Source organism: Euprymna scolopes, chromosome 23 (genome assembly GCF_053919585.1).
Source record: "Euprymna scolopes isolate OS-2025 chromosome 23, ASM5391958v1, whole genome shotgun sequence".
Taxonomy (NCBI): Eukaryota; Metazoa; Mollusca; class Cephalopoda; order Sepiida; family Sepiolidae; genus Euprymna; species Euprymna scolopes.
The window spans coordinates 40,488,282-40,513,545 of NC_136504.1; the positions used below are offsets into that span (position 1 = coordinate 40,488,282).

The window sequence follows — 25,264 nt, forward strand, 5'->3', positions numbered from 1 at the left end:
AATAGTTTATTTTGGAAGTATATTCAATAAAGAAAATAAACAACCCAAACCCACTTTAAAAAGAGAAATTACAAGTTTTTTTATATTTTATTCGCCGTTTTGTGTTAGGGGTGTCAAAAATTTTTAAAAATTCTGACAAACCTAGCATTACACTATCCACTTGGAGTATATTTTAATTTTATCAAAAAGGGTCCATAAAATGGAAATACATTTTTATTTTGTAAATTGAAAATTCTAGAAGAAAAATACGCCATATTCACTGATTGTAATCAACGCTAAGGTACCGGAAACCATTTCGCGTCACACAATGGAAAAAAAAAGTTCTGACTTATTGTTTGTTTTCAGTATTGACTTTAAGTATAAAAATATCCGTAAACTGCTTTTAATGTATATTTACTTTTATGAATGTATTGCAGGTAATATTTTGGTACTTAGCACTTTTGTTACCCTATGAAATAACGTTATTTTAAAAGCCATTTTTATCATGGGGAGGGTGTTTTGTAACTATTGTGTTTCCAACTAACAATTTAATAATAAAAAAAACTTTAATAGCTCGGTAACAAAAGTGCAACATTTTTTTTTTCCAATTAACTGTTTATGTACATATATTTAAAAATATATTTGATTAATTTCTAACAATTTGTAAATATATTATAAAAAAAAAAAAAATATCTAAACATTTGAAAAAAGGGTGCTCATGCAGAGTGTCCGTGCTGAAATAACGTTATTTAAAAAGCCATTTTTAATATCGGGAGGGGAGAGTGTTTTGTACCTATTCTGTACTTTAACCTCACAATTGAATAAAAAAAAAAAAAACTTTAAACGTGGAAATACGATTTTAAAAAAATAGCGCGGATCAGTGCACTTTCTGCATTAGTACCGAAAAAAAAAAAAAAAAAAAAAATTGTATGCGATAAATTAACAACAAGTAAAAAAACTTGTTACGGATATTTCTTATATTTAAAGTCAATACAGAAAAGAAATGGACACAAATTCTGAAGTTTTTTTTTTATCAGGTGACGCAGAAGTGGCTGTAACCATCTACTTCCGGTAGTTAGTAAGGATTCTAAAGAGGAAATATGCTGCATTCCCATAAATATTCACAGGTTAGAGCAGGAGGCAAAACGGTGTACGTGAGGGGGATACCGGATGTGTTCCGAGGGGTTAAAAATTATACATTTCCCCAAAATTCTTTCAATGAAATTGTACTTACATTCTCTCCAACATTGCTGGATACATTATTGAATCTCACCCTTGAATTTATTACAGAATTTGAATTAAAAAAAAAAAAGTGGTTATGTTATTGGATGGACGCAAAAGAACATAGGATTCAGTTAATCCCAGGCAAACTATTTCTTAGTCTCAGGTCTTAGAGTTAGTAACGCAAGATGAGGGTATTTCAAGAAGTGTTGTGACAATTAATCGGAAAAATCGGAATATTTGAGGGTATCGGAAAAATTTGCACAGATTTTTCCGATGCTGAAACAATTCTTTTGTCTTATTTGATTTTGTTTAAAGCAAAATATTCCATTGCTGGTGGTAATAAAATAAATATTTGATTTTAAACCATCAGTAAAGGTAAAATCGATAGATCATCCCTCACAAATATTTACATTTTAGGAAAATATTTTCACATTTAACATGTATTTTTACGGTAATCAGAAAAAAAAAATACAACTATATAGTCAAAGAGATTTATAAAGAATCAGAATCGAGGAAAAATATTGGAATCGTCCCATCACTAATTTCAAGTAATATCATTAGAAAATCACTCTCCCCTTAGCAATAAACAAAGCGGAAAAAGAAAGGTGTAAATTAGCAGTTGAACCCTGAATTTATAATCTCATCTGAGTAGGCCTCTGCTCATATGATCGAGAGATCAAATTTAGTTCGAAAATAAAGCAACCGATTTGATCTCACTCTGGATTGAAAAGATCAATAATTGGTCTTAGTTTTATTTTTTCTTACTTGAAAGAACACTTCTGACAAAACTATCTAAAAAACGAAAATCATGTATTCATAAAAAAGATGCATTTCTTATTATTCAATCGCAATTCACGATTGTCAAATTGCATCGGTTCCTATTTACTGGCCTGCCCACAGAGGCAAAATTAGACACAAGGTCAGTCTTTAATGTGAAGATAAATCTAGCATCTAAAAAGGGGGGCACTGAATTGGAACAAAAATAAAAATTTCTTCGTTAACAGAAGAAAAAAGTTGAAGCATAGTACAAGAACATATACTACACTGTTTATTCATATTTTTAATAAGGCGAAAGGGAAATTAATTTTTACATATAATTAGAGCATAAATTATACACGATATAAAATTCTGCCAAATAAATAAGAATGAGGAGGTATTCATTCATTGACTTTTTTTTTTGTCGCGATGTGTTTGGAGGGGGAATCTGTTCATAGTTCAGTTTAAAAATGTTTTAAATCCTTAAAAACGTATTAATTTAATAAAATGATCACCTTCCAATATACTAACTTTTCTTAGAATGCACTTCAATTTTCTTATATTGACACGCGATGTATTTAGGTCTTTTTTTTTTTTTACTCTTGAATGAACATTTCTTTAAATACAATATTTTGATATGTATTACATAATGATTAGGGAAATATGTCAAAGATAAATTTTTCTAGATCATTTAGCTCGTTTTATCGGGAAAAGATTATAGCCCGTTAGTTCAGAATTAATTCTTTATGCCAAATTGATTAATACTAATCATAAATACAACAAAGGTCTATACAAAATTTCAGTCAGATTCAGAGGAAAAAAAAAAAAAAAATGGAACGATCAAACCAAGAGAAATATAATACCGATTATTTTATTCCAGAAAACAATCATGGGAAATAAGATTTTCATATAGGGATATTTTTTTAGTACTAGTGCACTTATTGATCCGTGCTGAAATAACATTTAAAAAGCCATTCTAAACATAAAATGGAAATACGATTAAAAAAAAAAAAAAAAAATAGCGCGGATCAGTAAGTGCACTAGCACCTTTCTTTTTCCTTTAACCGTAAAAGATGGATATTTAATCATTTTATTTTTAGAATAAAAATTAGACTGAAAACAAAATTAAAAAAGTTATAAACAAATGGATCGTATTTACTTTTTATTCAATACAAATAAAAAAAAATGAACGTTAGAGATTTTATATATAAACAAACATGCAAACATATCCAGTTTCACGCATGTACACTCATGTCAAACGAAAACACCTTGCAAACTTGGACCGCTTATCTATTTATTATTAGATTAAGACAGAGTTAATAAAACTTGTTTCCTCTAAAGCTTTTTTCCTATATATTATTTGGATTCTTCGGACTACTGTCCTCATCTTGAGTGCCATTTGTACAATGTTTCAGTCGATGTAACCTCTGACCTTCTTCAGATGTATCTTGAACTTGGGAAGGTTTCTGACAGAATTTCGAACGGAACTCTTTATTACATGGGGATAGCATGCTCTCGTTCCGTTAGTAATTCGCAATTGTATTTTTCGATCTTCCACACTAAGAATTGAACCTTACATCTTCAGGCGAATATCACTTTTATAATTGATTTTTCAAGTACTTTAACCAAACTGCGCCAGTGCGCCACATCGTTGTGAAAAATGACACTCAAGATGAGAACAGTGGTCCGAAGAATACGAATAACCAATCTTAATCTCAGAAACATAATATATAAAATACATGTTAAAATATTCAGCATTTTTTTTTACGACAGAGTTAAAACTTAATTGTAATCGGTCGTAATTTACAAGTAACCCATCATTAACTGTTTTCCACATATCACTCATCCTTAATGTATGTTGTGTAAGCCCCCCCCCTTGCCTGCTCCTTGGTCTTATTCTAGAAATCGTTTATTATGCTCGTTTTCGTCACTTTATTAACAGTTGTAGCCAATAAATAAAAAAAAAAAAAAAAAAAAAAAAAAACACCGGAATAATTAAGGAATAATCACTATAGACAGCAATAATATTTAACTGCCATTTTAAAAGCAATATATACTTAGTAGAAAAAGGTTAATTCTGAAGTTTGTCTTCATTCTTTATTAATTGGCTTTACAGACTCGCTTCTCCAGATTTAAACAAGTTAACCGGTCACATTTTTTTAAATAATCACTCACACACACACACACACACACTTGCGAGAATTTGCTTTTTATGATTTGTATACAATGCTTGATGCCATCTCTGCCAGAGCTTAATATCTTATAACCAAGGGATTTCGCCTGTCAGTCACATTTTTTAAAACATAATACATTGTTCAATTCGTCTCATCTCGAAATATCAAATATTTTAACTACTTTTAGAAACAGGAAAATATTGCATTAATAGTAAATTCAAAACAAATAAGGCGGGTGTCATGCGTGGAAACCTTCAGATCAGTCTAAAATATTTGGACTTTTATAGAGCTCAAGACATTACCTTAAAATCATCACGATTTGACATATTTATGGTTTTGAAACACGAATCCAGACATAAGCGATAATACTTTCGTTTTTATAGCCTTACCATGGTTTCACAGGCGTGCACAATAGTCAGACGATCTAAATCTCCGGAGTTGAAGTCACTATCACTCCGTGAACTTTTACAGACACGCGTGTATCTTTAAGTGAATGTAGAACTTTTTTTCCTTCATCAGAACTATATTTACCTTAAAACACCTCAGGTTTATTTAATTCAATTATTCATAAATATTTCCGATTACCACAGACACAATTACAAACACTTATCGGAAAATTCCCAAGAGTTATCCACATGCTTCATTTGCTTAAATTGCTTAAATTTTATAAAATGTTTCTAACAAATATTCTTTAAGATGAATTTCTAATTTCATTATTCTCTCTCATATATATCTTCCAGGTTGCAAATATTCAAAAGATTGGAATCATTAAATTCCAACAAGGAGCGTTGATAGTGCTAAACCAAAGAACAAATTTATATTTTTTTTCCTTTATGTAAATATAGTCATATCTTGTTACGATGTACAGACAGTTTCGATCATTATTGATCATCAGGTAAAAAAAAAAAAAAAAAAGTAAAATTCTTTTTGGCAACAAGTTTTTCACGGATATACTTGCCTTAAAGAAAAGAATACTATATGGGAGGGGGGGGGGGTAATAAAGGGTATAGACAAATTTTACGGTAAATTTTTACGACGTGCCCCAGCGTATTATAAACACCCCAACCTCATGTTAAGAACGGCTTTCTGAATAAACACCCCGAAACCTCCCCATGTTAAGAACGGCTTTCGAGGTTGGGGTATTCCGAAAGCCGTTCTTAACATGAGGTTGGGGTACTTATAATACGCTGGAGCACGTCGTAAAAAAATTGACCAATTTTACTCCTAGATCACGGCTGTCGGCCGTGTCTTTACCCTCTGCTAACCCAAAAATTATGAAGAATTCTTAGTAAAATTATTTATAAAAAAATTAAATGACTTGAGTGCCATCAGCTTTAATCGAAACCGAAATTAAAACTTAAGACTTCTTGGTAAAATTATTTATTACAAGAAATGGAAGTACATAAACGACCTGGATGTAAGCGTGACACAAAATAACACACACGCTATCGTATTAATATATAAATTACGAAATAGTTAATATATTTTGTTATTCACCAAATTGCCAAAAAAGTTGTTTTCCTGTAAAACCTACGCTAAATTACTGTCCAGAATGAAAGTCTTTTTTATTATTATCGCTAGTACATATATATTTCAGACTTAATATAAAAAGAGATTCTTCTAACAGCGTCGAAATGGTTTCAATAAACAAGTTCCATAGTTATATTTCCTGCTTCAGAGCATATATACCGTTTAGTTGAATCCTAATAACCAAAGGAAAATCAGCACAGAATCCTTTTTATTCTGTTAGCGAATACCCCCCCCCCCGCTTACTGCCTTACGCATGTTTCACAACTTTTTGTTACGGGTTGCACAATGTGTAGAAAAAGCGGGAAGTAAAATACAGGCATTTGCCGTAAATAGATAAATTATGATCGTGGACGGATTCTTTGATCATTAAAATGTAACTAATCAATAGATTTCCAAATTCACTTTCCCGATCAGTTTTAAAGTGTGTAAAAATGTCCATAATGCATTTCAGACGAATAGAGCATCCAACTATTGAAAACTCACATTTATTGTTACACATAAACAGAAATATTAGAATGAGATTATATATATATATATATATATATATATATATATATATATATTTCTCGATGCCTCCCTCCAGTTTAGAAAGACAAAGGGTATTCCCTGTAGGGACAGCTGCGCATGTAATTCTGAGGCAAAGGTTGCGCAATCCTAACCACACCTCTCCTGAATCAGCACTGCTTGAGTTCAGTGGCAAGGAGACGTCCAAGACGACTGGAAACAATGCCGAGATAAGCAGAGAGCACATACAGCACCTACAGGTCCCAAATGGTCACCCATTTAGTACTGACCAGGTTCAACGTTGCTTAACGTCGGTGATCTAGCGGGAATCAGTGTGTCAACGTGATTATATATATATATAATAAAAAGGGATAGATACATACAACGCTCTTTGTCATTTTTGTTCCTTTCTCTGTGCATAAATTGTATGCTCTTATATTTACAAAATATCACACATTGTACGAGCTGTAAATACGAGTTTTTAGACAAGGTATACAATGCTCTAAACAAACACTACCATCCTCATATTACCTAGATGCACATTTCTGGCGTTGCCAGGGAGTCTGGTGAATTTTATTAATGTATTTTTTTTTCCATGTGACCTTTTTAAAAAATTCGTTTTCGCTATTAGTTTTGATTCTTATAAATATTCGATCAATAATTACGTAATTATCAAATTACGGCGATTCGACGAAAACATCCACATGCACGTGAAATAGTTTAATGCTTTTAATATTTGGATATGCTCAATAAACGGGGAGTTTACAAAACGTGAATTAAATGTGAAAATATGTACTTAATTTTTTGTTTTAACTTTTATAGTGATTTTCCAGAATAGCTAACAAAGCAAAAAGGAGCGAAATAAATACACAAGTAAATTGTACTAACGCAAACTAAGTTACTCTTCTACCTATCTAGAGGAGTTTAGTTATTTAACTTATAAAGGTAGTGTAAAGCCTGTAGAGTTAAAAATCTCATTAGAGACCAAGTCAAACCTCGATAATCGCTCAAAAATCGCAAATTAAAAATACCAACAGAAGAGTACATCTGTACTATTGGTAACATTGAAAGGGTTTTGTCAATATTTTTGTTTAATTTTAAATTAATGCAGTGCATTAATAATTCACAAACGAAAGATATTGTCTTTAATATAAGATTAAAGTTATGTCGCTTTTATTAAATCAATTACTTTTTTTATTATTAAAATAAAGTTCCGTCCTTTATGGTCCTTTGTCAGATTCTATATATATATATAATATATACACACGCACAAGGTTGCAGGTATTCAAAAGAGTGATAACAAATGAATTTAACGAGATTAAGAGTGCTCAATAACAGAGAAAGATTGATATAAACAAATTCATATGATCGCGACATTTGACAAATGGTCGGTTAAAAGCAGAAGTCCTCGTCAGGCGATTTAATAAATAGTTGCTTTTCACGAATCATTTGTCCAAAACATTAGCATGGCCAAACCATGTAAATTTGTTCATATATATGTATGAATTCCTGGAAAAGTCACTTCAAATTAATGTCTACCAATTTTCTAATATTGTGTTATTCTGAAAAAAAAAAAAAAAAAAAAAAAACACAAAAGTTCGTTTGCTTATTTTTAAGACTCGTAAACACTGATCAGAAGTGACATTTCCAAGGCATTCATATATGTATCAGATTAGCTGACGAAGAATGTCAATGTCCGGAATTTGATTTTTAACCCCTTTTTTGTTTAAAATAAACTTTTATTCCAATGACTTATTGTGCATCAAATCCATCATGAGAAAATATTAAAGCTAAACAAGAGCTACACAAAAACTCATCTTGTCTCTAAAATTTAGAGTAAACATTTAAATAAAATCGATTCTTTAATTTATATACGGAAGATTCGATTAAAATCAAGTTAGCAGTTTACTTTAGCAGGACGTTTGAAAAAGTTCCTGCGGTCCCTCTACATTTTGGCATCGACAATGATTGGGCATAAACCATGCAATAAAAGAATGGAGTATCTTCAATTAAAATTCATTTGGAAAATTCGTTTTCATTATAATTACTAATAATTTGAGTCCGCTATTGATGATGCTTATGTTCTGTTTACACTGAATCTATATGACACAAAATGATGGCTATTTAAACATATCTATACAAAACAAAACACGCTGCACTGGAGTTCCTATTTACAATGCCACCCCACGGGACAGGCAGACACCAGGGTCGTTTTTTTTTAACTGAAAGAAAAGAGACAAAAAATAAAAATTGTCTCACTCGTGAAAGATTTATCCTCTACTGAGAGAGAAGAAATTGAAGTGCAGTGTCTGACAAGATACTACACTTTGATCTTGGCCCAAAGGTTTCAATTTTTTATAAGTATACTGTCGATTTATAAAATTATCTTTTAAATAAGATTTTCGAAGTTATGAACAGTAATTGAACGAAATTACTAAGTAATTTTTTTTTTTTATAGGTAATTTATAATATGGTTGGATGCAAAATAATTGTTTAAAAACGTTAAAGGCAGTTGAAATGCCTTTCTATTCGACAAAATAAATACTTTCAAATTCCATTCAAACTCTGAAGGATAATTTTTTTCAGCAATTCACAAAAGCTTAAAATGGCAGATTTGTTTAAAAATAAATACAGAATGCATTCTGTGAAATTTAATTTCATAATTATTTCTTTTGTTAAATAGAATGCAGTTTTTGTCGTGCACTTTTGATTTCAAGAGTAATTATTTGTGTAATTTCAAAAGTCAGGTAACTGCAAGAACAAATTAACTAGAATACTCGTCCTAGGACAAGTACAATTAATTCTAGAAACAGATCAGTTTCACACCACTTTTAGATCTTTTACGAACATTAAAAATAAATGTTACTTCATCTGATTTCTAGAATTATTCCAATTTTGATCAAAATCTATGATTTTAATTCTAGAAAATGTCCAAAATGTTTAAAGGGATCTTAAAACATTGAAATTTAGCGAATCTTGTTTAGTTAGTGTCTAATGACACTGAATGTAATTCAATGCAAATCTGAAAAAAAAAAAAAAATTTTTAAAGCAGAGAATGTACCTATATCATTCCGCCTAAAAACACTTTAAAATCTGGTAAAAATTGTACGTATCTGAATTTTCACGGAAGGCTTCCACTCCACCCATCTCTACATAAAACTAAATACGATTCACATTACGGTCCTTTACGCTCATATTCTGCAAAACCAAAACAACCTCACATTTTTCCACCTTCTTCCCATTTCTACCCCCCCACCCCACTTCCTAACTGGTTTCCTAACTTAAAATGTACCAAAAATTAATACTGTGACCCTTTTTCCTTCCTCTCCCATCGCAAAACTCATGTTCTGCAGGACAGGAAACAAAAACAATAAAATCCACTATAAAACAACCAAACCAAACACTACAAACTAACGATTGAAGATACAAAGAGCTTGAAAAATAAAAACTTTCTACAAAATAACTGAATGCAATATGAATACCATTTCCAAAGTAACTGGAATCGGCATTAAATAACCCGAAAAGGAGTGATATGCCGTAAAACAAACCAACCAACCAACCCGTAACAGCAGGGTTTCAAAATACAAATTAGATACAACTATATAAACACTAGCAGCAAGAACGACATTGCCCGGGATTGAATGATGATCAACGAATGTTTCACACAATTTTATTGTCATCGAAATCGAAATTTGAATTCAATCAAATCAATTGATTGCCGCTCTAGTTGGGAACCCAACGCGGTGCACTGGGAGGAAACTTGGCATTCTGGCGTATTCCTCAAGACTCCATTGTTGCATTATCTCTCCTGTTTTCTAGATGGTGATAGATGATTTGTCATCTCCAACAAAACATCTTTCAACAGATATTACGTATTTATAATACATAATGTAATATATTATTTATTATTAATATTTCATATGAAAATAAGTCGAACAACGAAAAATTTTTACCTTTATTTAATGAATAATATTTCTTGTAACTTAACTTTGTGAAACATTCTTAAAAGTATTTTTTTTTTTTACAGAAAAGTAAAAATTTTTACGTCAAATTACTTATACTAATAATAAGTGTTTGTTTTACTGTACACAAATTCAAAAAAGTTGTCACAAAACAAATATATAACAAATAAATGTTATCAAAGGCAAGATAAGTTACTTTTCTACATAACTGGATATGTTTTTAGTGTTTACATTTAATGTAACATGTTTATTCAGCTCGAAAAACAGTGTTTACCGATGTATTGGAAAATTTAAAATGGCAGCCGACTCTCTTTGAGGCGGTAAGTTTGGGAAAATGAGTTCATTTTTAACAGTATTTTGACTTTTTTTTATTTATAACTCCTTTTCCCAAACTTAACATCTCCGAGGGAGAGTCGGCTGCCATTTTGAATTTTCCAATACATCGGTAAACACTGTTTTTCGAGCTGAATAAACATGTTACATTAAATATAAACACTAAAAACATATCCAGTTGGGTATAAAAGTAACTTATCTTGCCTTTGATAACATTTATTTGTTCTATATTTGTTTTGTGATAACTTTTTCGAATCTATGTGTACAGTAAAACAAACCCAGTAATAATACAACTAATAATTAGTCTAAGAATGTGATAAATTTCTTCAGTTAAAATATCTGTTGAAAGATGTTTTATCAGGGACGCCAACTCATCTACCACCGCCTAGAAAACGGGGCAAGTAATGTAAGAATAAAATGTCTTCATATATATATAGACTTTCGACGGTAATTCTTGGCCTGAAGACGTAATCCCCCAACGTGGGTGATAACAGAAACATGTATGCACATATGTAGCCATTAATGTTTGTATAAATAAAATTAATATACCTGCTCTGTTCACTCATTGAGCACTATTTTGGTAGACACATGTTGTTTCATTGGATGTACTTCTAGGAAACTAAACTCTACTGGCTATATATATATATATATATATATATATATATATATGCCGTAGCTTCACGTGGTTCCCTGCAGCGACTTAGTCCACGTTGCATTATAGAGAACATAGTTATTTTATACAATTTTGTATAATGGTTGGAATTAAAGTTGCAAAAGTATTATGGTTCAATTGTGCTCTAAACAGAAACATTCATTTCGAATGTGCCCCTACCATATCAAAGAACCTACTGTTGATTTTATATGGCTGACCTTTCTGCTTGTGCGGTAATAAAATTTCTCGAATACACTTGTGATGTTGGGCTGTTATAAGGCATTAACTGGTCAAAATCGCCTATTGATTCTTTCATTGGATTATTTCGATTATCGATAATTATCGAAGACATTCCGATGAAAACCTATCTAAGAACACTAACGAAGTGACGAATTCTAGAGGAACGTTTTGTTTATTTTATTTATTTTTTGCTGTTTACCAGCCCCTTTAATTGCACAGGAATATGAAGTACCTTTGTATAACATTTTATACAAATCGACCCAACCATTTAGGAGTCCATACTCATAAGCTCCCTTTCAAATTAGAGACAGAAATATACATGTAAAAGATAGAAATATTAGAGAGTAGCAGTTCAGCCCGGCCTTGCTCGAGCCCTATGTATTGTTCATAACTTGCCCTACTTGTGAATACACTTCATGTAAGATTTCAAATGTTTAAACCAAAATTTATCTGAGTAATTTCGTAGAGACCGCAGGGCGCAGAGGTCAATTTTTTTTTAACTTTGACCCCAATTTTGACTCCTTAACATTATTTTAGTCTCAAATCAAAATACAAAGTTTTACTTATGTCCAATTTACTTACATCTAAAATTTCAAGTCTTTACACCCAAAATTAGCGGAGGAATTTGGTAGTCTGCAAAGGTCGACTATTTCAACTTTGACCTTTTATCAGCCAAATTTTCGCCCCAAAACTGATTAAAATGCTTGATGCATGTCTGAATACCTGTTATGTATACATTTCAAATGTTTACACCCAAAATTGGCTAAGTAGTTTGCTAGATACTGCAATGGTCAAATCTTTATAACTTTAACCATTTGGCAGCTCAAATTTTCCACCCAAACCGATTAGAAGCTTGCCTTATCTCTGAATACTATTTATGTAAAATTTCAAATGTTTAGACCAGTTATTGGCAGAGTAATTTGGTAGAGACTGTAGAGGTCAATATATTTTTATAACTGACCCCAATTTTAACCCTTAACATTTTTTGAGGCTCAAATCAAATTAAAATGTTTGATCCATGTCCAAGTAACCTACATTTAAAATTTCAAGTGTTTTGATTCAAAATTGGCAGAGGGGTTTGGTAGAGTTTTCAAAGGTCAAATTGTTGAACTTTGACCCCTTGGCAGCTAAATTTCTGACCGAAAACTGATTAAAAAGATTTTCCCAAATCTCAATACTCCTTATGTCAAATCTAGAGTCTCTAAACTGAAAATTCATAGTTATTTGGTAGGTGTGTCAGAAACTTTGAAAAATATTGAATAATTCGACCCCGTCTTTCCAAGCTTATAACTACTCGAAAAATGTAATTCAACCCCTAATTTCTTTTTTCAATTAAAGGAGCAAGGACCAAGGTTTCATTAAAAAAAAAAAAAAAAAAAAAAAAAAGTTTTTGTTTTTTATTTTTTAAGTTTTAAACTTCGGACTTTACAGGTAAATTAAAAAAAACTGTTTTTTTTTTGTTTTAAAAAAGAATATATTATTTATTGATCTTTTACCTTAAATTTGTGATATATAAAACTTTGGCACATAAATTATTTACTTTTTAATAGACATTTCAAAATAGAGGGGGGGGTGAATTTAAAAAAAAAAAAAACGTTTGTCTAAAATATTTTATTCGGTTTAGTTGAAAGAGCATAAAATTTCATACTGACCCTGAAAATATCGTAAAAATAGAATCAATAGAAAAATTGATAGATTTGTAAAGTTTAAAAATTGAAAATAACTGAACTCGTAAAATTGAATTAATTCCATTACTGTTTAAAAAAAAACAAAAAAAAAAACAACATTTCTATTACTTTTTATACAACTTTAATAGTTTATTTTGGAAGTATAATCCATAAAGAAAATAAACAATTCACTTTTAAAAGAGAAATTACGAGTTTTTATATTTTATTCGCAGTTTCGTGTTAGGGGTGTCAAAAATTCCTACAAAAATTCTGATACACCTTTGGTAGGGAAATGTACACAGACACACGGACAGACAGTTTCACTTTTATAGATATATAGATTAAAGCTGAGGGACACAAAATATTTAATTCTTCAAAACTTTCTAACCTCCCTCTTCAACGGTCCTAATTCTACAATTGGAACAGGTTTAATGAAAACAGATTTGAGTTTTGATAAAATAAATAAAAAAACTTGTTTAATTGTATTTCTAGGTTCGAAATATAAACAATTTACTGCAAATTTTGATATCCACGTTTTGATAACTATCACTTGTTTTTACTATTGGGTGACCAGTTACAAAGGCTAAAAGCCACCTGAGGATATGGGTTAGATGGATCGATTGGCAGCTGAATGGCGAATATTCTGAGAATATCGAAAACGAAAAATTTAAATGAACACAATTTGATTACTTATGAAGACGGTTTATGACAAGTATTTGTAGGCATCGAATTTGAAGACGATCAGGTCACAGCCCGCATAGAAGCAATCACATGCTAACGTGTCCCAGAAGTTCTGTATCATCAAGTAGCTTTTATCATTCGCGTTTAATCGATAATTTGCGTAAATTAGAACGATTAGAACCGGAAACAAGTACTTTTCTGGATATTAAGACATTTTTCAATGATCGTCGCCATCCTTAACATGGGGAGGGGGGGGGTAACAATTTGCGTTTTTTTTTTTTTTTGTTTGTTTTTTTTTTTTGTAATAAGGCTCCTGGCAGTTTTCGGTTCTTCCCGTCATCTCCCGGGCACATCCGAGTTCGTGGAAATCACGGGGTGATTAACGCAGAAGCAAGCACCCTTTGTTGTTGGAAGTACAGAATAGTTACGAAACATCCTCCCTATATTAAGAATGATTCTCTAAATAACATTTCCGTATGGTAACATAAGTACCTTCAAATCTTGTTTGATTGTTAGATGAAAGTACAGAATAGTTAAAGATCATACCATGTTAAGAATACTAAATAACGTTATTTCAGCACGGTCCGTGAACTGCAGAAGTATCCGATTATTATGTTTACAAATAACAATTGTAAAATCGTTGGTTTTCAACCATGTATTTTTAGTTAAAATTATATCATTTTATTTCGATATGGGGGGGGCGAATCAACGAAACTAGTTATTTTTTTTAATGTAGCAATTTTTATGACAGGAGGCGCAGGTCCATATATGAGTATATATAAAAAAAAAAAAAAATTTTTAAAAACGAAAAATTATTTTTGATGTTGACCTTTTTAATTCGAACCAGAAATTAAGTGACTATTTTTTAATAGTTTAAAGGTTTTAAAATCATTTCGGAAGTTTCACAATGTAAACATTGTCAGCTCTTTTTTAATTAAAATTATTACACACTTCCGGGCTGGTAAACGATACCCCCATTAATCTAATGCAAGAAACTATTCAATTAAGTTACCATTTTAAATTTCAGCTTAAATATCAAATGTGTGACGCCATTTGGAACAAACTATGGTACTTATGTACTTATGTTACCGTGCTGAAAAGCGTTAATTAGAAAGCCATTCTTAAAATGGAGAGGAGGAGAGGGTTTGTAATTATTCTTGACTTTTACCTAACAATTTAATATAGTAAAACTCGAAAGTAACAAAAAAATAGCACAATAACAAGCGCATATGAGCACCTAAAATATCGCTAAGCTCCAACCCCTGACCTATCGCCGCAATGTTGCATCCCTGGACTTGTTTTACAAATATTTTAATAGAATGTGCTACGATTGCACTAGTGTCCCCTCGAGGTACATATCCCCGATAAATCCCCTTAGCAACAAAATCACACCCCTCCATTGTTGAGGTCTCTAAATGCCAAAGTTTTTGTTTTGTTTTTTTTACTCTAATAGTTTCTTTCCTTGAACAGCTAGGTTTTGGAATTCTCTTCCTGCTTCCCTGACTGCACCCCGATGCAGTAGTTTAAAATGTAACAAACTAACATCTTGTTAATCTTTCCTATGCATGGTCCCAAATAGTCATCCAATTGGTGATATGCCTTGGTTAGGTGAACTTGAGTAAAAGAAATTGAGCATCAGACTCAGAGTTGTTATCAGATCTCATAAGAATGAGACATTTTTCAGCACATGAACATTAAACCCGTGAATAAACAAAAGGAAATGGGGCATTTTTACTATAGACAAAACGAAAAAGTGTTAAAATATATATGTGTGTGTTACTGTGTTAGCAAGTTAAATTATTCGATTAGAGTAATGTAAAGGATTTATTTACTTTAGTGCAGACTGCAGAGTGCATGACTCTTGAGTTAGATATAATAAAAAAAAATTTTTTTACATGGCTGACATGACATCAAAAATCGAAAATTTAAGAAAATACTGGTTACCAGAATTTTGCTTATTATCCGATTTAAAATATGGGCGCACGCACGACGGCACGGAGCATTTTTTGTGTGTTTATTGGCTAAAAAGTTATTTTTTGATTTATTTTGCATGGTATTAACCCCTGAACTCTGGAACTATTTTCCATTTCACAGCTTATCCTTCGTTTACGCTACGCGCGAGCATAAACGAAGGCTGTTAAATGTACACTCGCGTACCAAACTGCCTTCTCACAGTGTGGTATTGGCAAAAAATTAAAATTAGACGAAAAACAAGTAGTTTTCCAAATATTAATATGTAATTCTATGTTATCACGGGTGGCCATTTTGTACGCGCAAGCGCGGGCACGAGCGTAGGCAATGTGCGCGCGCTTGCGCGTACAAAAGGGCCACCCGTGATAAGAGAATTATATGACTTCATATTTGGAAAACTACTTGTTTTTCGACTAATTTTAAATTTTCGCCAATACTACACTGTGACAAGGCAGTTTGGTACGCGAGTGTACATTTAACAGCCCTTTTTATGCTCGCGCTAGCGTAAACGAAGGCTGGGCTATGAAATGGAAAATAGTTCCAGAGTTCAGGGGTTAATACCATGCAAACGGTAAATTTGCTACGGAAACGGTTATCCTTTTAAAGCACACCGAAAACTACAAAAAAAAAACTTTTCTATACAAATGTGAGAATGAGCCTTAAAGTAAAATACCGATTTTTCTTTATTTTTTAATTTCCTCGGGTCTTTATTGAAAGATGAAAAAAAAAAAAAAAAATCGAAACCTTTTAGCCAATAAACACTAAAATGCCTCCTCTCTCTCTCAGGTGGCCAGAAAGTGGGTACTCATTTTAAGTTAAATTTAAATGGAAAAGTGAACACCCACTTTCGAAAAAGTAATTTCTTCATATCATGAAGAACTATTTTTTTTTTTTTTGCGACGGAAACGGTTTTCAGATTCGTTTTTAGCACACAGAAATCTACAAAAAAATATTTCGTTATATACGAACGTGAGACGGGCCTTAATGTCAAATTTTACTAAATATTTAAAGCATGTTCCATAAATCGATCACCATTTTGAAAGCATAGACTTTTTTCCAGTCAAATTCCGAATTTAGCCCCCCTCACCCTTTTTTTGAAGGCCAAACGGCGTAAAAAAAAAAAAAAAAAGAGGGGGGGGGGGCTGATTTCGCGAAAGACGAAAAACAAAATTACAGAGGGGCGGGGGTACAATACGTGCGCCAAAACAAGTTAAACTAAACAGTTCAAAGTACTCCGTTGGCGTTACGCCAACTGAAAACGCCTTAGAATTTTTCAATAGAGAAACTTGGGTTTTCGGGTATGCTGAAAAATAATATCGCAGGGAAATTTAGCTCAGACAAATAATTTTAGAGATATAAATACCTGTATTGTGCAATGTAATTTCTAGTAGTTTGAATTGGCCGCCATCTTTGTTATGCAAATGAAATGGTTCAGTGAGCATGTGCAGACGAACTGAAGTTAATTCTACGAAATGCAAATGTTTATTCTAGCTCACTCCACAAAAAAACAAAACAAAAAAATTACGGGTTTGTATTACTGTACACAGATTTGAAAGAGTTGTCAAAAAACAAATAAATGTTATCGAAGGCAAGATAAGTTACTTTTTCTACCTAACTGGATGTTTTTAGTGTTTTTATTGATTGTAATATGTTTATTCAGCTCGAAAAACAGTGTTTACCGATGTATTGGAAAATTTAAAATAGCGCCTGTATCTCTTTGACACGGTAAGTTTGGGAAAAGGAGTTATAAATAAAAAAAAAGCTAGACAAAATACTGTTAAAAACTCACTCAATATGTTACCGTGACAGTGTGACGTGACACAGGCTGACATATTTGGTGGGTGGGTTTGTATTACTGTACACAGATTCGAAAAAGTTGTCAAAAAACAAATATATAACAAATGTTATCAAAGGCAAGATAAGTTACTTTTCTATCAAACTGGATATATTTTTCGTGTTTTTATTCAATGTAACATGTTTATTCAGCTCGAAAACCATAGAGTGTTTACTGATTATTGGAACATTCAAGATGGCGTCTGATTCTATCTTTAACACGGTAAGTTTGGGAAAAGGTGTTATAAATAAAAAAAACAGATAAAATACTGTTAAAAACTCAATATATGTTACCCTGACATAGGTTGACATATATTCGGCGGGTTTTTAATAGTATTTTTTATAGTTTTTTATTTCCCAAACTTACCGTGTTAAAGAGTGTGTGAGACGCCATCTTGAATTTTCCAATACATCGGTAAACACTATGTTTTTCGAGCTGAATAAACATGTTACATTGAATAAAAACACAAAAAATATATCCAGTTTGGTAGAAAAGTAACTTATCTTGCCTTTGATAACATTTATTTGTTATATATTTGTTTTTTGACAACTTTTTCGAATCTATGTGTACAGTAATACAAACCCGGTGTGTTTTTAACAGTATTGTGTATTTTTTATTTTTAATTCCTTTTCCCAAACTTACCGTGTCAAAGAGAGATTCGGGCGCCATTTAAAATTTTCCAATACATTGGTAAACACTGTTTTTCGAGCTGAATAAACATGTTATAAATCAATAAAAACATATCCAGTTAGGTAGAAAAGCAAATTATCTTGCCTTTGATAACATTTACGTGTTATATATATATATATATATATTTTTGTCAACTTTTTCGAATCTATGCGTACAGTAATACAAACCAAAAATTACTTTCAAGAATTCAAATTAAAAAAAATTCGGTCAATGTATACTAGTTTCCAACCTGTTTATTCCGGAAGCTATTCTTAACATGGGGAGGTTGAAAATAAAATACCTTTTGGAATAAAAACACCATGTTAAAAATGGCTTTCGGAATAAACAGGTTGGACAACGAGTGCACACTGCACAATTATCTAATTAATAAACGTGCCCTGTGTGAATACAACTACATCGACACAATGTCGGAATTTAACAAACAAATGCGCACACATGAAAGTGGTACCCCGGGTTAGGGTTCAATAGTATCCGATGGAAAATTTTTTAAGATGAAACTTAAAAAAAAAAGGGGGCGGTTACTGCTTTCATATGTCGCCCGTTCAAACATGACCAATAGTCATTTACTTTGCAAAATACAGGTATTTATATCTCGAAAACTTTGTATGCGCTAAATTTTCCTGACGATATTCGATTTCAGCATACCTGAAAACCTATAAAAATCGTTATTTTATTAAAGACTTGTAAAGCGTCTTCAGTTGACGTAACGGCGGAGCAGAGCACTTTGACATATATATATATATATATATATATATATATATATATATATATATATATTCCCAGGTAAGTAGAAGAGTAAATTATCTTGCCTTTGGTAATATTTTTTTTGTTCCACCGTTTCGTTCTGCTGTCTATGCTGCAAAATTCCTTAAACACCTTTTGCTCTCGATAATGATTTAGTTTAATTTATGAAGTTTTGTATTGAGGGAGAGGATGTTAAATACGTCGAAATCGTAATGGATGGCTTTTAAGAAAAAAATAAATAAATGTGGTTGGAAGAATTTTAAAAACAACTTCCAAATTTCGAAGGGTCACTATGCATTTTTTTTTTTTTTCAACTATTAAAACGACTGACTTGTTTAGACAAAACTGCACTCCGTTAGATTTAATTTTGTAATTAAATTACGGTAATTGTACAGGGGGACTTAAAAAATGAAAATCCCATCGAAAGGAAAAAGAAATAAGTCTGCAAAATGCAGAAGCATATAAAAATAGTTTTAAAAAAATTTCAATAATTAATCGACTAACAGTAAAGTCACGCGAGAAGTGGTCATAATTGTTATTAATAAAATAGAAGTTGGATCGTGTACGAAGGAGTAACAAGGGGAGATAATTTGAAATTCAAACCCGGAAAAGAGGGGGGGCACAGATTTACATTAAATTTAAACATGCACACAAACTTCAAATCTCTGGATACCTATTCCTATATAGCAGCACCACTAGCAGCATTTACCTGGCACTGCCCGGGATTATAAAAAATAAATTCAAAAGTCATATTGACCATATTAGTATTCTGCACAAGAATGAGAATACAGACCGGAAATAAGGTTATTTAGAAACCATTCTTATGGAGAGGCTGTTTTATAATTTGTGCTTTCACCTAACAATTTAATAAGCAGAACATACCGTAAACAAACATTGACTTTAAAATATCATCTGAAAAACAGCACGACTCGTATTACGCATAAGTACAATTTTTTTTTTTTTTTAACATAAAATGGATTCTTAAAAAATTGATTTTTTTTTTGTACTCCTGGGGCCTTGAGTTTCATGGCGGCAAGCATATTTATTTAATAGCCACTCCTTTAAAAAGGCTAACGTATGCGCGGAAGACATTTTCAGTTTGTTTATTTACTTTGATAATTTCTCACTTTCATAAACATGTTTGGTACTTCACTTTGTTACCGTGCTGAAATAAGGTTATTTAGAAAACCATTCTTAACATTGAGGGGAGGGTATTTTTTAACTTATCTATTTTCACTTAATTTAATATAAATGTTGGTACTTGTGCACTTCTGATACCGTGCTATATTTCAAGTTAATACGATATCTTATTAAATTCTTAGGTGAAAGTACAGAATTACAAAACACCCTCCCCATGTTCAGAATTGTTTTCTAAATAATATTATTTCGCCACGGTAACAAAAGTGCATAAGCACCACATTTTTAAGTTACATGCACGGATAAACAACAAAGATCAGTGTAGTATTTGTTCTAATGCTGCAGTTTTTGCTGCACTGCTGCAGTTGTTACACTTCACCTTTTCTATCCTCGGTCAATAGAGAAATCTTTCATGACTGAGGCAATTTTTAATTTTGTTCCTATCCAGAGTACCATTTTGGGAGTTGGATTTTCTCCACATTAAAAACCGACCATGTGTCTAACTTTGCCCCCGTGGGAAGGCAAGTAAATATGAACTTTATTTAAAAAGCAGTAACATTCAATAAAGAGAATAAGAAATCATTGTCAAGGGTGCGAGTTCCATATAGAAACGTTGATTTAATTTAAATAAAATCAAATATGCATCAAGTGCGCTTGAAAGCCAAATCACAACGTAATATAAATAAGTAAAATATTTGTTTATTTTCCATATATTACGTTATGATTTTGCTTTCAAGCGCACTTGCCACTTGATGCGTTTTTATTAAGAAATCATTGTTTATAAATATCCGTAAAGCAGTAGGCATTAATACGTGTTATTTTGGTGTGTTGAATGAAAAATTTCGTACTCATGCAGTGCACTTATTGATCCGTAATGAAACAACGTTATTTAAAAATCCATTCTTAAGATGGTAGGGAGGGTGTTTCGTACCTATTCTGTACTTTAACCTTACAATTGAATTTAAAAAAAAATAAAATAAAAAAAAAAAAACTTTAATTAAACTTGGAAATACGATTTAAAAAATAGCGCGGATCAGTAAGTGCATTCATTAGCACCGGAAATGTTATCACAATAATAATGAACCAATTTAAATTTTCCACGCATGCGTCTAAGGGAGTGACTATTAAATAAATATGCTTGCCGTTATGGAACTTAACGCCCCAAGAGTACCATTTTTTTTTTTTTTATTTCAACACGTATTCGATTAATAGTATATATTAAAATCTATGTATTCACCAAAATAGACACATCGGTGAGAAACACGCAATATCTTTAAGATCGTCGACAGATCAATTTTATTTTTTTGTTGTTGTTAATATGTCGTTTTGAGCCAAAACAATATTACGTACTTGTCATGGCGAAAGCAGTAATATATCAATAAAAATTGTGTTATGCCACACTTCAATTTCTTGTTCTGTCAGCGGAGGAGAAATCCTTCACGACTGAGACAATTTTTATTTTTGTTCCTTTTCTCCACATTAAAAAACGACCCTGGTGTCTAACTGTCCCGTGGAAAGGCATTGTAAATAGGAACTATTGTGTAGTTAAAAAAAAAAAAAAAAAAAAGTCCATGGACACGAACGAACCTTCCCCTCTCCCCATATATTAGTCCAATCAATAAGCCACTGATAAAATTGCAACAAGCCAAAAGCTGTTTTCAACATGGGGAGGTTGTGGATGTTTATTCCGAAAGTCGTTCTTAGGGAGTCATTCTCTTTGAGTTCCAAAAAGTCTATCACAACAAGTTACATATCTTGGAAGCTATTACAGTGTAATCTGAAACAAGCATTCCGAGTTATGTCCCCTGTGTGTGAACTCTTCACTGTCTACTTTATAATATCTAAGAAATACAATTTTACCCTACTACTACTCGATGAATTTTCGTAATTTTTGGAATATACTTTTTGCTTAAAAGGGCATTTAAAAAAAAAAAAATAAATCGATCTATTTTTAATCGACTATCTTTAATCACAAGCACCATTGTTTTTATTTGGAGAAAAACAGTAATACTTGACTTTAAAATTATAGTAAGAAAACGATTTTTTTACTTTCAATCTTTAAATAGAGAAATAATGCTGTGCTGCATAGGATATTTATTTCGATATTGGAAAGTGATTTTGAAACCATTTAAATTGGCGAATAGAACAATCTATACTTAGCATTAAAGTTAAGAATCAAATGACAACTTAAGGTTTAATCGTGTTTTCTCAAACAAGCTTCTATTATATAAATGGACTATGTTTATTTATTTATTTATTTTTTTTGCGGGAGGGGGGGATTGTCATTTTTTTTTTTTTGGCAACAGTTGGTTGTTATTGATTGTATTTTTTTTTTTAATTATTGCACGAAAGAAAAAAAAATGTATATTTTAATTTTTTATGATTAAGTTATATATATATATATATAAATTTTTAAAAATGGTAAAAGTTTGTAAGCAAAAATAAAAGTTGTTTATTTGTAATTTTAAATTTAAAAATAGAAGCATGAAGGAATGGCGCAACACGATCTTCCAACCTTGTTTTGTATATTTGGACTTGCGTTATAACTGGTATAACAATTTGTTAAAACTTTAATTCATTTTTTATTATTAAAGATGTGGTGCTAGAATTAATAAAATAAACTGGTAACTAATATTTTTTCCTAAAAATTAGTTGTGCTTAAATCTTGAAAATGCTAAAATTAAATTTTAAAAATAATTTCAAAATAGATTTTACAAGTGATTCTTCCTTATTGACGAATTAAAACGGTGTATTTAATTTTCGATAAAAATAAATTTATGTAAATTTGGCTTTTTTAACTTTCCGAATAAACAATGAGATTTCTAAGTCAAACAAAGAAATATTTTCAAACCCTTTCTTTTGAAAGAAATTAATTGTTTTGATTTTTTCTTAATCTCAGTATTTGAAAAAAAATGGTTTGAAAAAAAAATATCAAATTTTTTTTTTTTTTTTAATTTCAATATTTTGAAAAAAAATTGAGGTCGATTTTTATTTATTTATTTTTTTTTTTTAAATATGTCCTTAAAACTCAGACAAAATCTTTGTTTTTCAGGAGAATAGAAAAAAATTGTTAAAATGTCAGATTTTTTATTTTTTGTAGTAAAAAAAAAAAAAAAAAAAAAAAAAAAAAACTTCAAAGTCAAAAAGAAAAAAAAAAAAAGGACACACACGCATTTTTGGGAGGTAGAAAAATAAAGCTTTTTTTTTTTTCTATTCAACAAGATGTTCCAATCGAGAGATTAAATAGAGTTGGAAATAATTATACATATATGAATAATAAATTCTCGATTCTAAATATTCATTTTTTATAATTAGAAAAAAAAAAATAAAAATGAGAACGAAAAAATCTGACCGTTAAAATGAAAACAATTTTGAGATTTGTTGCTTTTTTTTTTTTTTTTTTTATTTTCTATTTTTTTCTGACATTCCAAGTTTCAATTTCTTTTTATGATAAAATCTAAATCGATTGTATTAGAATTTAATTTAAAAAAATAAAATAAACAAGTTGAATAAATGTGAATTGGTTATTTTTTTGTGTTTATTTAAATATTAGAAAAGCCAAGGATTTGTGACCGAGAAGAAAGAGAGCCATGATGAGACAGAAAATAAAAACGCATCGACTAAAAAGAAACAAGTGGTCGACGATGGACAAAAACAGGATGAAAACGAAGATAAACGTCAGAGGAATCAGAGACCGTCTTTATTTAGAAAAAAATCGACATTTTTAAGGGTGAAAAAACGGTGTTAAAAACCATGTTTTTCCGTCGAACTACAAAAATGGGAAACCCTTTTTAACAAAATGGCGACCCTCGTATTATTGGGAAATTCTTTTTTTTTTTTACTTTTTTTTTTTTTGTTTTGCCTCTCGTTCACGGCACGTTGCTTACCTTTCGTTTTGACTATCCCAAAATCGACAGCCGACAGGAATATCAGTATTTAGCATTACTCTGCGCGGAAATTAAAAAAAGCTGGGGAAAGCTTGAACAAAAACTTCCAAAAGAAGTTGTTTTGGTTAGTTACTCCGAAGTTTCGTTCAACTCACGCCGCCATCAGACATTTTCCCATTTTCTCTCTCCTTTGTGGTAGTCCAGCCGCATCACCTACTAACTGGTATCACTACGCCGCGTTCGCACTCCTTGCTTGCTAATTAAATAAATAAATAATCCTTCTTGGATTTAAACAATCCGACATTAAAAACGAAGAGAAAACCTTTCAGAATCAACAATCCAATTTTAAAATCCAAATGTAAATTTAGTAACGTTAATATCCAGATGTGACTTCTTTGTGTTAGCGGCAGAATACATGACAATACAACGTCCTCGTGTTTTCATCTTTTTCATCTGTACGGGACCCATTGTAGCCGTGGGCGTGGCTAGCGCACAGTATAATTGACAGCTCAACATATTTACAACCAATCAGAATCGCCAATTTCGGCAAAAGTGCTCTTGATTGACATGTCAAGCACTGTCTTAACCAATCAAAAGCGGGTATCTGTTTAAAGGGCGGCGCTTCATCAAACATTATGTTAATGAGGACAAGAGAGTTTAAGCTCGTCTATGTAAAGGAGACTTGCATTTTTCCTTGAAGCGACTTGGGCGAAAATACCTACTTTAGTTTGTTTTTTTTCTCCAACGCCAAACACAATTCCCTCTTTGCAGGCTTTTTTTTTTAATCTTCTGTATAATTTATACAAACTCTGTTGCTTGACTTAACTTTATACAGTTTTTTTATTCAAATATGGAGAAACTATTACGGAGAAATTAATCCACAAAAAAAAATGTATACTAGATATCCAACTTAAAAAGTTTAATTTTTTTAATCTTTCTTCACTAACATTAGTTGATTCTCTTTACATTAGAGAGATTGAATTTATTTCAGAACAAAAATATAGCAAGTGCTTGTTAAGTGCAAAGATGGAAGTGCCAGTGCCACGGCCCGTATATTTATTAATGTGTAAATAATTAGGTTAGTTACCAATTAATTAGATTAACTGTTAAGTATTTTTAATTAGGATAACCATCGAAAAAGTTCGCTTGAAAGTCGTTCGAAATGTAAAAAAAAAAAAACGGCGTGTTTTTTTTTTTTTTTTTTTTTTACAATTATTTGTTAAATAGCAAATAATTTGTAAAAAAAAAACACGTAGTTTTTTGTTTTAACTTTTTTTCACATTTTCATATAAAATATGT

General features: G+C 31.2%; 1 protein-coding gene across 50 annotated transcripts in view; it reads right to left on the reverse strand.

Moving 5' to 3' along the window:
- Positions 1 to 24,431, reverse strand: part of LOC145245847 (transcription factor 12-like) — a 290,146-nt gene extending 265,715 nt beyond the window's left edge. For 33 of the 50 annotated variants that reach the window (XM_080107518.1, XM_080107548.1, XM_080107519.1 and 30 more), the window contains exon 1: positions 23,966 to 24,424. In XM_080107518.1, the coding sequence (XP_079963644.1) occupies positions 23,966 to 24,021 (56 nt within the window). In that variant the 5' untranslated portion in view covers positions 24,022 to 24,424. Of the gene's footprint in view, positions 1 to 23,965 lie in introns of all 50 variants that reach the window. The other 17 variants (XM_080107537.1, XM_080107534.1, XM_080107557.1 and 14 more) reach the window with 6 other exon arrangements.
- Between the last annotated feature and the right edge of the window lie 833 nt (positions 24,432 to 25,264).